Source organism: Colius striatus, chromosome 2 (genome assembly GCF_028858725.1).
Source record: "Colius striatus isolate bColStr4 chromosome 2, bColStr4.1.hap1, whole genome shotgun sequence".
In the NCBI taxonomy this organism is placed as follows: Eukaryota; Metazoa; Chordata; class Aves; order Coliiformes; family Coliidae; genus Colius; species Colius striatus.
The window spans coordinates 25631578-25648739 of record NC_084760.1 but is presented as its reverse complement, the minus strand read 5'-3'; the positions used below and the strand labels follow the sequence as shown (position 1 = coordinate 25648739).

Below are 17162 nucleotides of genomic sequence, written 5' to 3'. Positions count from 1 at the left end.
TCAGTGGCCAAGACACTTAACACTGGCTCTGTGTCCTTCCTCGACACAATTCTTGTGTAATTTGAAGCATATCACTGTGAGCTAGATGAAAATGGAAAACAAGCTGTAAACTTTCATAGCTCAGCTCTGTGTGTTGTTAGTACTTGCTTGTGAGGAAGAAACCGATTTAAAAATTATTGTTGAAGTTCACTTCCACAGGTGTTTAAAAACTTGCATCATAGTTTAAAATAAACATTCTGAAGGCCTTTTAGTTACTCTCTTATAGATATATTCGGAAGAGGTGCTGAGACTGACTTTCAGGGATTTGCCTGTTGTTGCATGTTTCATACTTGAAAAACTGTGTTCCAGTGATGATTCAACTTTAAAAAAAATAAAGAAAAACAGCTTTTTCTTCAAACTGTAATTTTGCCTCGTTTTGGCTGACAATTTTGGTGTGCAAGATGCATTCCAGGCATTTGTAAGCAGGAACACGCCTTTGAGCTCTGCAGATACAAATTGTAGAGAGAGACTTTGGAAAGGACACTATAGTGAAAGCACAGAATGAAACATTTTCTGTGTTATAGACTGATGTTGTATACGTGGATGTATTCTTTCTGAGCCTTGGCTCTGAACCTACTTTGTTTTGTTTTGGATCTGATTAAGACTTACCAAAGCTTAAGATGTTCTAAAAGGGAATTTACTTTCCTTAGAAAATGCAAGTTGTTATGAATTCATCATATGAGCGTCTTGTGCTACCAGAGTTGTTATCCTTCCTGGCTTACCTCTCCTGATGATTTGCCCTTGCATACTTGATGTCTGGGAGGTAAATTGCTTGGTACCTCCTAGGGTTGGATCTTTTTTTGAGGCATTTCCTTCCATTCACTGCTACCTCTTCTGTAAGTGCAATTGATTTGACCTCTGTATCCTAATTCATTTAGGTTTTTATTTCTCCACCGTACCTTGAATTTCACCATCTCTTTTGGCTTACTGCTTTCATATCTTCTGACAAGATTGATATCTATGGGCTACTTGAGTAGGACAGAAAATTCAGTAATGTCTCTTCCACTGTCCTGAGAGACTTTTGGAAACCTACTTTTCCTTATCAGCCTTATTCTGAAGTCTGTCTTTTTTTGACGTACTATCTCTGGAGTTACAGTGAAAATGGGTTTGGGGCAGAGTGTGTACATTGCTCAGCACAACAGGCCTATTTTTTTCCTTCCAGATAATACTGGAATATGACAATTAAGTACTGTTTTGGGGAAGAAAAATTTGTCTTGTGGCTCCTGGGGCTTTACTCTCTCCGAGAGTGTTTTCAGGACCAAAGTAGGGAAATGCTTTGTAGGTTTATTCTTTTCCTTAAAACGTGAGATTGACAGCATTTGAGAAAACAAGAGGAAAGAGAAAGTACTTTGGGAACTGCTTACTGGTACTTCACTTTACTCAGGAGAGGTGGAAGTAAAGGGGCTCAAACTGAGTTTTTGAGATTGCCAAAAAGAGAAGAAAAAACTATGTATAAAGTGTGTATCTAAAACTTGTGATTTCTGATTGCCAAATGGGTAAAAGTATAATCAAAACTGATGAGTTCCCTAGAATGTTTATCCTTCTCCCCTTCATGAAGATTTTGAAACAAAAGATATACTCCAAACAGGCATTGAAAGAACATGTTTTAGTAATCTGCTCGTGATTGTCACAGTGGGAGCTGCAGAGTACCAAATAGTTTGAAAGCATCATCTTTCTTCAGCTGGCTTGTTGAGATCATTGAAAGAATTGGCTCTAGTATTAAAGGCTGTGTACACAAAAATTTGGAGTAAATGTATTTTGAAGCGAGAAGACAGACACATTACCTCTCTTCCATAATGGTATTGGCTAATAGGGTATGTGCATGGCCAAATTGTAAAGGACTGTCCCAATATTTGAAAACTATGCTCTAAAAAACATGTTCCCTTCACTTTCTGCAGGGTTTTCCAGGCTGCTGAAGGCACAGTGGATGCACTAGGATGGACACAGAGGAGTTCCCTCCCCCACCACCAGAAGGTAATTGAAATAGCTTGAGGTTTAAAGCCAATTTTATTGTAAGAATTTGATTATATTTCAAAAAATGTTTTTACTTTCCCCAACACACTTTTCCCCCGTATCGCCTTAAGACTTGGTCCCAGTGATATTCTGCTGAAATGTGAGCTCCTGGCTGCTCCTCTGTCTTGTTCTTGGACCTTACTTGTTAGTGTTGAGAGAGCACAACAGGAAGAAACCTCGGAGAGCGACTGGTCCTTGCAGTCCAAGTCTGCAAATACATGGTTTCTAAGGCAACATTGTGTGGACTGTATCATTACACTATTGTGAGCTTTGGCAGCTTCTAGTGTTCATGCATGTGATACCTTGTAGAGAAAAAATAAGTGAAGCCTGTGGCACTGGCAGTGTGGATCAGTGGATCACTTGGACCAATGTCTCAAGTGCCTAGACAGATTTGGAGTCTGACTTGAGAGAACAGAGAGGGGAGAGTTGTTTTCTGTTTGGGTATGTGCTGCTTCCACCAAGTGTACCTAAAGTGGGCAATGTCTGCTGACTGCTGTAGCTGCAGGACCTTCTTCTGATGTTGCAGTTCTCTAGCCAGCATACATTCCCATGGGAAGCAGAAGGGAAGCATACAAGCTGAACCCTCTGTGTGGTCAGAGCACAGAGGTTTAAGGAGGAGTATTATGTATACTTGACTTCAGAGCTGGTTCTGTAAAGTTAACACTCAGTGCACCTTTTTTGCCTTACACTGATAGCCATATCGCCACTGGTGTACCCCAGGTTTCAGAGGGTACAAGGGTAGGACCCACAAAGACACCATGTTGTTGTCTCCTGCATTTATAAACGTTTATAAAAGAGAATATTGCATATGGTTGGTTTGGTTGTGTTTTTTTTTTCTGTTTGATTACCTGTTAACAGTCCTTTGTGTAGTGCTTGCTATTATGTATTTTAAGTCTTGAAAGGATTTGGCTATTGGTAGTTGGATGCTAGGATACTTCGGAGAAGTATTGTAGACTTGTTCTGATCATCGCAAAGGACAAATTTATGGAGATATGGGTTATGGAGATCTGTAGTACAACCTAGAACAGCTTTTGGTAAAGCTCCTAGCAGAGTTTGTATAGATAGTGCTTTTCCCATAAGTTTTTGATGTATCCCTTTAGGAAATTATTACTTATGGGCTTACATTCTATTATTGACATATGCATATGTTACTATGTATTTAAAATTACATACATTATTGCTTGCAGGACATTTTACTTACTGTTCACACAGAACTTATACTTGTATGAAAGGGGATTTATCATAGTTTTGTTCAGCCATCATTCTTTAGGAATTTGGGAATTGTCATCCTAGATCAAAACTGATTTCTCTCTAGCTTTAGACACTAGCACAGAAAGACAGTATCTAGTACTAAACCTCTAAAAAACTAGGAATGTGAAGGAAGCAAAAAGTTGTGAAATCAGCTTTTGATGAGTTAGATTTCTGGCCAATGTTATTGACAGTCTGAAATATAACTGAGATTACTGTGAGCAAAAATGCTTTTCCTGTCCTTGTCCTAATCCATGTGGTCAGGACCTCGAATTTAACTCTGTTTTGTTTAGTGACAGTTACTGTGAAACTGTCTCTATTGGATAATCCATCTCACAAGCCATGTAGTACTATGGAGAAAGAGTCATCCCCAAGGAATCAATATCTCCACTTGAGCAGGGACTGCAGTTTTTCAAAGACAGCCGATAATTGCAGCAACAGTTCCACTTTGTGCAGCAGAACAATTCTGTGGACAGAAATTCAGAGTGATGTAGTTCAGTACAATTTCAGAATTCAGGTTCTTTCTCAGCAAAACTGTGTGACATGTAGAACTGTGTATCAGGTCTTTATTTTCAGATATGTCACTCCTTAAAAAGCTGGGGTTAGATTTATTTAACATAAATTGAGATTCTACTCTACACAATCATATGTCAATGGATGCTTTCCTTGTCATCTCAAAAAACTTTGTCTGAAACTATTGGAGCTTGCGTATTTTTTTACTTTACCATTGCTAAGACTCTTAAAAATGTATATTAGTAAAGGGAATATCAGTGAAGATAAATTTTAATATTTACACTAAAATGCACTTTAGTTCACATTCTAGATATTTTCCACCCATAAAAGGGCTTATTGGAAATAAATGAGGATTTTGAGGCCAAGTACAACTGCAAATATACATAACAATTAATGGAAGGAAACATGGGATTTTTTTGTAATGGTTGACGTGGTATTTGGCATGTATATATGTGAGGCACCCATAGTGTCTGCTCAGAAGGGCTGGGCAGCACCTACTTGTGCCTTCACTCAGTGGGCACGGGGGTTACTGTGAGTTACTGTGGCTCATAGTGAAGATGAGACTCCCACTGGGTGTAGTACCTTTTGATAACATCATTAAAAAAGTCTTTTTAGATTTTGCATAAAGATTCTAAAATCCAGAACTCAGGCACAGATGAAATCACTTGCTTTTTTTAAAAGTATTTCTGACATCATGGGAGTTACATATTTTCTATTTATTATCCTAACAAATATAGCTGTAGTGTGGAAAGTTGCACGGGTTCCTTTCCATTTACTGGTGTATACTTTGCATTATGAATCTCATTCTCATTCTTGTCAAGTAGGTTTTCTATTGTTTTGGCAGGTAAATTCCACAAATCTATTTGTATCAATCCTAATGTATACAAAAGGGGAAAATAATGCTAAACATCCTCATCCATCATGAGGGTGTTGTGAGAATGTATAGAAAAGCTATGAGATTGAATTAATGCAACATTAATGTCTTTTCATTAGCAGTTAACTGTCTTAATCTATCCCTTGTTTAAGTTAAGGTGCAGTTAAGGTCAATAGTAGAATAGATTCTGCCACTTCTTGGTAAGGAAAAACTACTTGTGATAAAAGAAGATAACATTTCACCTTTATTTAATGGGCTTATGCAACATATCTGTTTATAGCTATTTGAGTATTCCATTCATGCATTATTAATTAGGAAGTGGCAAGTCTGTGCTAGTTGATTTCCCCTATTCCAAAGCAAATTCTAGTACTGAATAACTTAAGAAAAAATAATGCCCTTATGCTCCTTCCTCCAGACTGCTTTAAAATAAGGGATTATTCTAGCCATGATTAAAATTTCCCTCATATTTTTGTCTGTATATTTTGAATGAATGTATGTGTTAACAGCTGGGGAGTAGTTGGAGAGGGATAGATGCAAAGGCTTCTTTGGCTAAGAGCATAATCCAAAAAAACACTTTAAAAGCTGACACTTGACATGATGGTACTAGCTTGTGTTCTCTTCTTTAGTGTCTGTGCATATGAATTTATGTACAAAGTGCTAGTATTTAAGCACATACATTTTTTCCATGGCTATTTTGTGATATAAAACAGAGGATGATTGTTATTCAACAACACTAATTCTTTTTAACAGCTAAATGAAAATGGCAAATTTTATCATAGCTGAAATTTATAATTAATTTTTTAATTTGGTACAGTAGTGGAGCATCCTTAACCAAAGCTATTCAGACAAGAAAAGGATATGCTGCAGTCTGCAGATTTTGCAGGGAGGAATTAAAAAGCTGGCAATAGCAAGAATCTGGAATCACATCTTGCTTCTCTTGTGGAGGAGTCCTCTTCACGCTGACCAGCTAGGACTAGAGATTGAATATTTGATTCTAGGATGATGTTTACTTGTGATGGTCTGTGCTTGGTCTATTACTTCTTTAATAGGAGATATGGTTTCTGTCTGGTTTTCATTACTTCAGAAACAACTTGTGATGCTGCAAAGTGGAAGTAATTTTCTTTAAGTGAGGACTTGAGGTGTTTATTAGGGTCTGATTCAAAAGGAAAACTGGCCTTGTTTGCTGATGAGGATGAACACCTGACAAACAGCTTCTTGCCCAAGGGAAGGTGGTAGAGGGTGTGCTTTCTGTATCAAATAGGCTTCTGGTTTCACATTTTCTCTCTCTCACTATTTCTGACATCTTATGATTTCTCTGTGAAAACTATTAGAAAATGTTGAGTGTTTTTCTTCATACCAAATATACTTGCCAACAATTCAATCCAGTTGTCCTATACAGAATTGCCTTTTACAACAGTTGTTGTAAGATGGAAAATAAGCTTTATGCTCAGTTTTACAATTAATTGAGTCTATCAAGATAGGTTAATGTATAATGATGAGGAGTATGGCTGCATCGCAATATATTGAATTGTGAACAGATGAGAGATTTTGTTTCAAATATATAGAAAATGAATGTATTATTTGTATTAACATTTTAAGTGACATAATGAAATTTCAGTGTTTGTGCAGAGACATAGTAAGAATAAATTTCCTGGCATAGTCTTTGTGTTTACTGCCAAATACCCTCTTTACCTGAGAGAGAACCGCTTGTCACTTTTCATCTGGGAAGTGTGAGGTGCCCTTAAAGACCAGGTAGAGTGAAGAGCTCACCTACACCTGTCTCAAGTACCATGGGTAAAGCTAGATGATAAACCTTGTTCTGCCGAAGTTTGGGATCTAAAATGTTCTTCAATTGAATTAAATTTAGTATTTTTTAAAACTGAAAACAGCCTGAGGATATCTCATAGATACCAATTGTAAAAACATTTTATACACCTTTTGATACAAATGATCAGCTCTCTAGGGCTGTGAGTGGGGATAGCTCTTTGTTCCTGATCCAGAGAGACATAAATCAGAGAGGCCAAGGACTTAAATCTCGATACCCTGTATGTGATCAGGTTCTGTGATTGTGTCTTTCCTTGGTTATTTTTTGTTGTTTTGCCAGCCAGCGCCGGAAGTTGTAGTTCCTCTGCCCCTGGGAAGGAAGTCTGGCTTGAATCTGCGGGTAAGTGTGCAGTAGAAACAGCTACTGTCATAAAAGTTCCTGTTAGGATAACTTTACATATTCTAACTAAAAGAAACTTAGAAAAAATTTTGGTTAACCATAGTAGGGAGCTACTGGACAGCTGCCTTGATTGTTGTAGAAGATGATTGTGTTCTTCTGCTAGGGGAACTGCTTTTTGTTCTGTGTTTTATATATATTTCTTTCAGATGATTTAGTTACCTTTTGTGCTATTTAGTGAATGGTTTGATAGTTTATTTAGGTCTAAACTGTTTTAAAAAGCTAATTTTGTGACTGAAACAAGAGGCAGTTAAATTGAGGCTTTTATTATATTGGCAAGAAAAGCACTTGTATGTTTTGCAGTTTAGTTTATGGAAGTGAAGAACACTGGGGGGCCCTAAGCTTGTATTTCAGATTAAAATAAAATAAAAAGATGTTGCTTACTATGATTAGGGGATTGAAATAACACTGCTTAAATTAAACTGAAGCTATAAAGGGAGCTGGTCTTGGGCTAAACGGCATTGTTTGTTAGATATCTATTTTCAACATACAGACAGTTACAAATGATGGTAAAAGGGGAGCCAAGATTTCAGAAGAATGAGAACAGAATATAAATTGTAATTATGAATGGTCCCTTGTTATTGAAACTGGCAGTGACTTGCTGGTGTCTGGCATCCCATCTGTAACAGAACAATTTATTTATTTCTAAAGATCTCATTTCTTTCAGTAAATAAAGGAAAATGCATTGTTTAAGGTAAGGATCAATTATTTTGTGTCACAATTCAAGCAAACTGTGTGACAAAGCGTAACAAGAAAATTTCCATTGCAAAAATGCAACTATGATGTCACATGTCACTCAATTATGTGGATGTTTTTCTTCTAGACAAGTGAATTTGAGAGTTTGGGAGGGGAAAAGAAAAATAGAAAGAAAACATTAATTGAAAAGTTATTTCTGTTTTTAGCATGTACAAAGGAAGCAGTTTACATAGATGTAATTATATCTTATTTTGTTTTGAAGTAACAGTCATATCTTTGCTAGATGTTTATAATGTGTTGAATGATCAAATATGATTTACTGTCATAGATTTCTGAGAGGTTGACTTCATCCTTTTGATAGCATTTGGTGTTTTCTTTAGGAATAACTACTTAGCTGTTTGAATTTTTTTTTTTCCTATTCACTCAACTGCTCTGTAGGGTGACTTTACTGCTGGACTTGACTTAATATCTGTGTGCAGGGACAAGGCCCAGACATGTGGATCGAAAAGAGCAATTGACGATGAGATAAAGGGCTTCCAGGGGATTGCAGTAAAACTTTGTCTTTGGTCTGAGCATAACCCATATTGTTTGCTTAAAAGACAAACAAATTGGAAAGGAATTCATACTGATTTTTTTTGTATTCTTGCAATGAATATTTGTGTAAGCTAACTTCAGAAATTTTAATTTCAAACAGGGAGTCAATATATAAGGAGAGGTGTGTAATTTTTTTTTTTCTTCTTTTGCCTGTTTAGGATTTGTATCTAGCATTAACTGGCCAGGATAAATTGCTACCAAATAACTGAGAGACTTTTTGGGTTTGGGTCTTCTTAATTCTATTTCAGTGATCTCAGTAAATATTCACTAATCATGCCTAAAGCCTCTGTAATGATTCTACTGTAGAGTTTACAGAGAGATTAACTTTTTTTACACATTGTTGTAATTCTTTTTACCTGTGCTCATGCACAAGATAAAAACTTGTTTGCATTGTGCTAAGTTAAATAGAACGCCTGAGTTATTGAATGAAACATTTATTAGGCATTGCTTACTTTTACTGCAGAGAGGAACTGAAACTGTCTCACAGTCTGAGGAAAACATGCATGATAAACCTGTTTTTTTGGGGGGGAAAACCCTCCAATCCCCTATATAGTTTTTCTTTTTTCTTCCTCATTGAAATAATAGTTCTAGGAAATGGGATCCATTCATAGTTTCATTTTAATGAAAACAGAAGATCGTTTAGTTTGTCTAAGAAGGTTTGTTGGAGGAATACATCTCATTGTATCCCATATTCTTAAGAAGACTCTTCATATTGGGAGAAAATCCTTTCTGATTTCCATGTGGACTGACTGAAGCTGTGAATCCTGAAGTTTGGCCATGGTAGTTATCTTCAGCCACTGTCGAGACCAGGACAGTGCTTCTTTTCGCCTCCATGGTTAGTGAAAGGAGGCAATGAGGAGGACTCTGAGCTTGATAGACTGAAAGGGCCCAAAGAAAGATTGTCACTGCTTAGCTCAAGCCAATGTCACAGAATCACAGAATCTTAAGGGTTGGAAGGGACCTCCACTATGGTGGTAGAAATTCTACAGAATTTACAATAAAGGAATATTGTAAACCAGGATTTTGGGAGCTCAGCAAATCTTGGTGTAAGAATTACTGTTTTCATTAAGTTTGATTGGATTCCACAGATACACTTCTTTTGATGTCCTATTACAGGGCCTTAGTATGTTAGGGCAAAGGAGAGCAAGAGGTATTAAAACAATTGTTTTAATAGTTTTAAAACAAATGCTAATACAGGGGCTGCTATAAAGCTTCCTCCCCATTAATTGCTGGGATAATGGATTTGTCATGCTTTGCAGTTTTTAAATTTGGTTACAAATCATTCAATCTGTATAGTGCTATTTAGACTGAGCAAAGCCATAGTAACAGAAATGAGTAGGTGAGAAACCAGCTGAAATACAAGCTATTTCCAATATCATCCTGGATTTACAGGATATCAACATTCTGTTCTAGTCTTTACATTTTTCTGTAGTAAAACTTGCTGTAAAAGTTGATATCTAGATTGTTCCCTTGTTTAGAATGCACTGAGGAGAAGACAAATAATAGTTTAATCTTAAGTTATTTTTAAGTGTGTGAACAGCTTGTACACAGTGCTCTGGGAGTGTTATATGGAGTTATTGTTGGGTATGAGGAACCTGTGGCAGTGTGTCCAGAAAGACAAATGGATTCCTGAACAGGCTGTCCAGATGGTTTATGTGAGATGCTTTTAAGTGTTCAAAGTGCTGCTTTTGGAGAATGCCAGCAAGTGCTTCAGTTTTGACATTGCTAGATAAAAGTTCTGTCAGCCTGGAGCAGTGACCTAGAATTTAGGCATCCATTTCATAGAATCATAGAATGGTAGGGTTGGAAGGGACCTTTAGAGATCATCTAGTCCAACCCCCCTGCAGAAGCAGGTTCACCTAGATCAGGTCACATGGGAACGTGTCTTGGAGACCTCCAAGGAAGGAGACTCCATAACCCCTCTGGGCAGCCTGTGCCACTGCTCCCTCACCCTCACAGTGAAATAGTTTTTTTCTTATGTTTAAGTGGAACTTTTTGTCTTCCAGCTTTTTTCCGTTACCCCTTGTCCTGTTGCTAGCTACTATAGAAAAAAGGGATGTCTCAACCTCCTGACACTCACCATTTAAATATCTGTAAATGTTAATAAGATCTCCCCTCAGTTTCTTCTTCTTTAGACTAAACAGCCCCAGTTCCCACAGACTTTCTTCATATGAAAGATGCTCCAGTCCCCTGATCATCTTGGTGGCCCTGTGCTGGACTCTCTCCAGAAGTTCTCTGTCCTTCTTGAGCTGAGGAGCCCAGAACTGGACACAGGACTCCAGATGAGGCCTCAGCAAGGCAGAGTAGAGGGGAAGAAGAACCTCCCTTGCCCTGCTGGCCACACTCTTCTTGATGCATCCCAGGATGCCACTGGCTGCCTTGGCCACGAGGGCACATTGCTGACTCATCTTTAGCTTATTATCAATCAGGACTCCCAGGTCTCTCTCTGCAGAGCTGCTCTTCAGCAGTTCGACCCCCAGCCTGTACTGGTGTGTGGGGTTGTTTCTTCCCAGATGCAGGACTCTGCACTTGTCCTTGTTGAACCTCATGAGGTTCCTCTCTGCCCAACTCTCAAGCCAGTCGAGATCCTGCTGAATGGCAGCACAGCCTCTGGGGAATCAGCCAGTTCTCCCAGTGTGGTGTCATCAGCCAACTTGCTGAGGGTTCACTCTGTCACCTCATCCAGGTCATTGATGAAGATGTTGAACAAGACTGGCCCCAGAACCAATCCCTGAGGAACTCCACTGGCCACAGGCCTCCAACTCGATTCTGTGCCATTGATCACCACCCTCTGGGCTCTGTCACTCAACCAGCTCTCGACCCACCTCACTGTCCACTCATCCAAGCCACACTGCCTGAGCTTTCTGAAGAGGATGTTATGGGAGACAGTGTCAAAAGCCTTGCTGAAGTCAAGGTAGATGACATCTGCTGCTTGCCCTGGTTATGCACTCATAGAAGGCTATCAGGTTGGTCAAACAGGATTTCCCCTTGGTGAAGCCATGTTGACTCCCCCTGATAACCATTTTATCCTTCATATGTTTAGTGATAACATTCAGGATGAGTTGTTCCATCACTTTTCCAGGGATGGAGGTGAGACTGATAGGCCTGTAGTTTCCTGGGTCGTCCTTCCTGCCCTTTTTGAAGACTGGAGTGACATTGGCCTTTGTCCAGTCCTCAGGCACCTCTCCTCTCCTCCATGATTGTTCAAAAATGATGGAGGGAGGTTTAGCAATGACATGAGCCAGCTCCCTCAGCACTCTAGGATGCATCCCATCAGGACCCATTGACTTACGAGGTTTAAGCTTATTTGCCCAAGTCATCTGAAGATTCAGTCTACGAAGTATGTACAGTTACTGACAAGGCAGAGGAAGGAACATGATACAGAAAAAGAATTAAAATCCCATGCTACTTCATGTCCAAAATATGTGAGCCTAGTAGAAAGATCACTGTGATGGTGAAGGAGCACTGGAACAGACTGCCCAGGGAGGCTGTGGAGTTTCCTTCTCTGAAGGTTTTCAAAACCTGCCTGGATGCATTCCGATGCAACCTGACCTAGGTTGACCTGTTTTTAGCAGGGGCTTAGACAAGATGGTCTTTATAGGTCCCTTTCAACCCCTACCATTCCGTGGTTCTGTGATATTCAACTATCTAGGATACTTAAGCTTTTTCTCTGGGTGCGTTTTATCTCTTTTAGTATGATATACAGTTTGTGTACCTGAACTGTCTGATTTTTTTCCATAGAAATGGGATCTCATACTCCCTGTTTTAGGCCTCCAGGGTCTCTTTCTTTTGCTCTCTGCTTCATGGGACTTTCAATTACTCTCAAAGTCCTATCGGTCTAAGGTAATTATCTGATGATGTAGCAATTTCATGTTGCTAATTAGAATTAAACAGATTACATTGGAGAAAGGCATATTCCTCAAAGCATTAAACAGTAATTGCGTCAACGTAAAAAGTAATTATTTGGAAACTGGATATTAATAGATGATATCTACTAGAAAAAAAAAAGTGAAGAAATAAAGAACAAGCCAGACTACTTTTGTTGGTGGAAATTTCCTTTAAAATGGTTATTTTCTCACAAATTTATCAACTATGTGGTCAAAACTACATTTCCTAGAAAATTTTCCTTTTCGCTTCACATGACACTTGTGTGCTATGGTAAGATAACGTGCTTCATCCCTGCACTGGCTGAGCTGGATACTTAATTTTTCCCCAAGACTTTATAGTCCTTCTGCTGTTTGAATTCTATTTTGGTAGAGGTCTCTGTTTTCCCCATTCTCCGTGTAGAGTGTCCGTTTGGTAGCATGCTGTAGGCAAGTTCGGCCGTTCATATGCGCAGTAACTGTGACTGAACTTGGCTACGCAGCCATCATCAGCACCTGTCTCTACCAACAGACGTGGCAGACATGTTTCGGCTGAAATGGATGCTCTTTGGTGTAGGTATTTATGCAGATTTCCAAATAATGGCTGTATATACTTAGAGCATCCTCTTTTTAAGGATAGCACTTGCTACACATCAGCAACTTTCCTTTGTGGAATTTTAGTGTCAGAATCTACTAATATGGTGCTGAGGCAGAAAAGACCTGCTCAGGGCCAGGCTCGGTCTGTGTTTCTGGCAGTGACAGGCATGATCAGTGTCACCAGTGTGCCAAGTATAAAGGCAGTTAAAGTAAGGACTAAAGCAAATCTTCACCCTTTAGTGGATGAAAGGGGAAATTTAGAGAACAAGGATGAAGAAAAGGCAAAAGAACTTAATACCTTCTTTGCCTCAGTCTTCAATAGTAAAACCAACTCTTCTCTGGGCACGCATTCACCTGAGTCAGGAGTTGAGGGATAGGATGCGAATACCTAAGTCCAAAGGGAAATGGTGTGTGACCTGCTGCTCTATCTCAACACACACAGATCAAATGGGACTGGATGGAATCCACCCAAGCATGCTGAGGGAGCTGGCAGAAGTGCTTGCCAAGCCACTCTCCATCATCGACCAGCAGTCCTGGCATACCAGGGAGGTCCCAGTGAACTGGAGGATGGAAAATGTGACACTTGCCTACAAGAAGGGTCAGAAGGAGGATCATGGGAACTACAGGCATATCAGCCTGACCTTGGTGCCAGGGAATATTATGGAACAGATTATCCTGAGTGCCATCCTGAGGCATATACAGTATAACCAAGGGTTCAAGCCCAGCCAACGTGGCTTTATGAAGGGCAGATCCTGTTTGACCAATCTCAAATCCTTCTATGACAAGGTGACTTGCTTAGTAGATGAGGGAAAGACTGTGGTTGTGCTCTTCCTGGACTTCAGTAATGCCTTTGACACAGTCTCCCACAGCATCCTCCTGGAGATACTGACTGCCCATGGCTTGGATGGGTGGAAAACTGGCTAGTCTGTGTACAGCCTAGTTCATGTTTAATGTTTTTATTTTAGACTTTTGATTCTTTGAATCTCCATTCTTTTACTTAATTTAAAAAATTTAAGTGATTTTAAAGCTTAATTTTTAGCATTGTGAGCAGTTTGTAACCGTTGATGTTTTTGATAGTTGTAAATATTTCCTAACATCCACAGATCTGGGCATTACTTCAAGAAATAAACCTCTTTAGCATTAGGTATGCTGTTGTTAGCAGTCTTTCTCTGAAACTGGAGCAGGCAGATTCACCATTTTTTTTTTCACTTCAATTATAAATTTGGATTTTTATCCAGAAGAAGAATATCTATTGTGTGTGCTTCACAACATTATATGTAATGTGTGTATTTATGAAATACTAAAGAGGCATTTTTGCTTATTTCTTCATTGTTTATTTGCAAGGAGAGCCTGTTAGTTCATGTGGTTTTGCTTTTGTTTCTGTCACTGGAAACACTTTTTGCATGAATGTGTACTGGTTAGTTTGGTTGGAGTTTTTTTTGTAACTGTTTTCTTCAGAGACCTGTAACACTGATGTTGTGGTGTCCTGGTTTAGGCCCATCAGGGAACAAAGACCACGATTAGCCTCAAGTACCGAAGAGGCTGAGAATTGCTCAAGGGCAGGGAGGGCTTAATTGCCGCTTAAGGTTCAGGACAAAACGGACCAGGCTACTCGGTTTGGGGAAGAAAAAAACCAGAAAATAATTTAATGCAACATCAACTAAAACATACCCACAAAAACCCAAAACATAACCAAAACGAAACAACACAGAGGAATACGTCAATGAAGAGTCCAACCAGCCTTTTTAAGAACACCTTCTTGCCACACCTCCCCTCTTCCCGGGCTCAGAGCCCTGATCCCGAGGTTTTTACCTTGCCTCCCCCTGAACGGTTCGGGGGGGGCAGGCAGTGGAGGTCTCAGTCAGTCTGCTCCCAATAGCTTCTGCCGTCTGTCCCTCCTCAGGACGGGTGAACTCCACACCAGTCCTCCCTGCAAGTCCGTGGGGTAACTCACACGCACGGCAGCCCTGCACGGGCTGCTCCGACGTGCACCCATTCCAAAGGCTGCAGCTCCTCTCTGCCTCTCGTGTGGGGCTGCTCTGCGACGTGCAGGCTCTCCAACACGGCCTGGGCCATGGCCGTCTCCCCACACAGTCCCTCGCCCGTCCGGGCTCACTCACATGGAGCTGCTGGTGGCTCTCAGTCCTGCCACGGATCTCCACAGGTTTCAGGGGCACAGCTTGCATTCTCGCCACGGCTTGTAGAAGGGTCTCCGGTCTACTGCTCCTCCTTCCTTCCTCCTTCTCTGGCTGAAGGGTCCGCGTGGTCGCCTCCATCTTGTATCCCTCTTACACCTCCTGACTCGCATTCCAAATTCCCGTCCCCTAAATAGTGATCGCAGAGGCGCCAGATTGGCCCACCCGGGCCGGAGGTGGGTGTGAACCCAGGAGCCGGGGAAGGGTCCGCAAACTCTTTACCGGGTCTTCACTGCAACCCGCTCCCCCTGTTACTAAGCCAAAAGCTGCTCCTTGCTAAACCAGAACATGTGGTCATACTTTGGATGTGTGCATGAGCTGTATGTAATTAGCATTATGCCTGTACCACAGGAACTGATTTCCTACAGCGTCAGCTTGACACAACTGTAAGTGAAAAGGGAATCAAAGTCCTTGGCTCTGATCTGCTTCCCATGGGAAGGAGCATTCACCGATCTGGTTTTGCTTATGTGGTTTTGCTTCAGACTTTTCTTTAGCAAAATAGACACTTTCCACCTGCATGACTGTATGAGGAGCTGACTGATGGATGCCAGTGGTGTGCTAGTGAATGACACACTGTGACTTGGAAGTGTCAACGAAGGGCAATGTTTGCAGGAACACTGATTCTTAAAAGCCAGCCTTCCTCCTTTCCACACCTCAGTGGCACACAAGTGCCAGTAGAGGTGTCTGTTGGGGAAGGACAGAAGATATGCACCAGAGCAAAAGAATGTTTTAACTTCAGTTTCCTGATACCAAAATATCATGTTGTTTTCTAGCTGTAGTAATGCAATCTCAGTGCTAAAAAGCTGTCAGAAATGAGAGGCTGTCCAGAGTTGACCTAATCTCTCAAAACTTTTTTGCAAGTTCCTATTGAAAATGAATCAACCATTGTTTTCCAAGGATTTACAAGTCGGCCAAATTGGGAAACTCTTGCAGGCATGAATATTTCTCACTACAATGTTCACTTTCCTCACAAACGCCAAGCCTATTCTGCGAAATTTCATCTGAAATAAAAAGTGAACAGCTCAAGAGCGCATTCATCATGAAGTTCCACTTATATTTAAGAAAAAACTATTTCACTGTGAGGATGAGGGAGCAGTGGCACAGGCTGCCCAGAGGGGTTGTGGAGTCTCCTTCCTTGGAGGTCTTCAAGACCCGCCTGGACATGTTCCTATGCGACCTGATCTAGGTGAACCTGCTTCTGCAGGGGGGTTGGACTAGATGATCTCTAAAGGTCCCTTCCAACCCCTGCCATTCTATGATTCTAAGTTCAGTCAGTGTGGTATGTTTGAGCCCAAAAGGTTAGTTTTACAAAAGTAATAATAACTTTAAAAATTCACTTATTTCCTGGTTATCTGCACACTTGCATTTCTTGATTCTGTGTAGTGCCTTGAACAGTTACATAAGGAGTTGGGCAGATTTTAACTCTTTAGAATGTATCTCATCTGAGAAATCTCTGGAATGTATCAAGGTTAAATAATAAGCATTCAGATTGCTATGCCCGGCAGATTGGTAATCTTTGTAAGTTATCAAGTTTTAAAATACTTTAATTCTGAGATAGTAAATTTAAAAAAACCATTTTCTACTGAAAAGTTTTACATATTTCAAGATACTCAAGAGTTTGTAGAAAGCTGAAACATTTGGAGAATTAAGTTCAAAGGAAGGTGGGCCTATGCCTAAGTGTGTTGTTGGACTCCAAAATACATGAGAAAAAAGATAAATGTTTTTAAACTGCACAAGCAGCTCCTGACAATCTGCTTTAGGTTCAGTTGTGTAAATATTTTTTTTACCAAATAATAATCACATATTTTCCATCTGAGGCATTGTATACTTATGTTTTTATTCATGACTGTAAGGTAAAAGTCACAAACAAAAGAGTTTTTCATTTAGAAAACAATTTTGTCATTCAGTGAATATACAAGAGAGAATACACTCTAGAGCCTGCCTAGCCTCTTCTCCCCCCTGCCCTTTAAAACAATTTATATGTTTGAAGAAAAGTGACTGTTAGAGAGAGAAAGTGAAAATATATTTCCCTTCTGAGAAAATGCATATTTAAAGTGTCCTGCAGTCTTTTAGCAAAATCTTTCGTGGAGTATTTTAAATATAATGGATGCATTTCCTCTTTTTGTTCTGTACTTCCTTGTGAACCTTAATTAAAAAAAAAGAGCTACAACTGATTGCAAAGATGATATTTATAATTGTACAGAAACCTTACTTCTATTTCTAAGGATAGTTTTCAGACCTTAAAGCACAACAAAAGACGTTCAGATTTCTTGATGACAGCATGCCTGTTTATGTCCACGACTTCCAGG

At 39.8% G+C, this 17162-nt stretch overlaps 1 protein-coding gene across 9 annotated transcripts in view; it reads left to right on the top strand.

Moving 5' to 3' along the window:
• The window catches only part of ARHGEF10 (Rho guanine nucleotide exchange factor 10), a 116368-nt gene that overhangs the window by 11872 nt on the left and 87334 nt on the right, over positions 1-17162 (top strand). For 8 of the 9 annotated variants that reach the window (XM_061989731.1, XM_061989729.1, XM_061989733.1 and 5 more), the window contains 2 exons: positions 1938-2013; positions 6792-6851. In XM_061989731.1, the coding sequence (XP_061845715.1) occupies positions 1977-2013; positions 6792-6851 (97 nt within the window). In that variant the 5' untranslated portion in view covers positions 1938-1976. The remainder of the gene's footprint in view (positions 1-1937; positions 2014-6791; positions 6852-17162) is intronic. The other variant, XM_061989735.1, reaches the window with a different exon arrangement.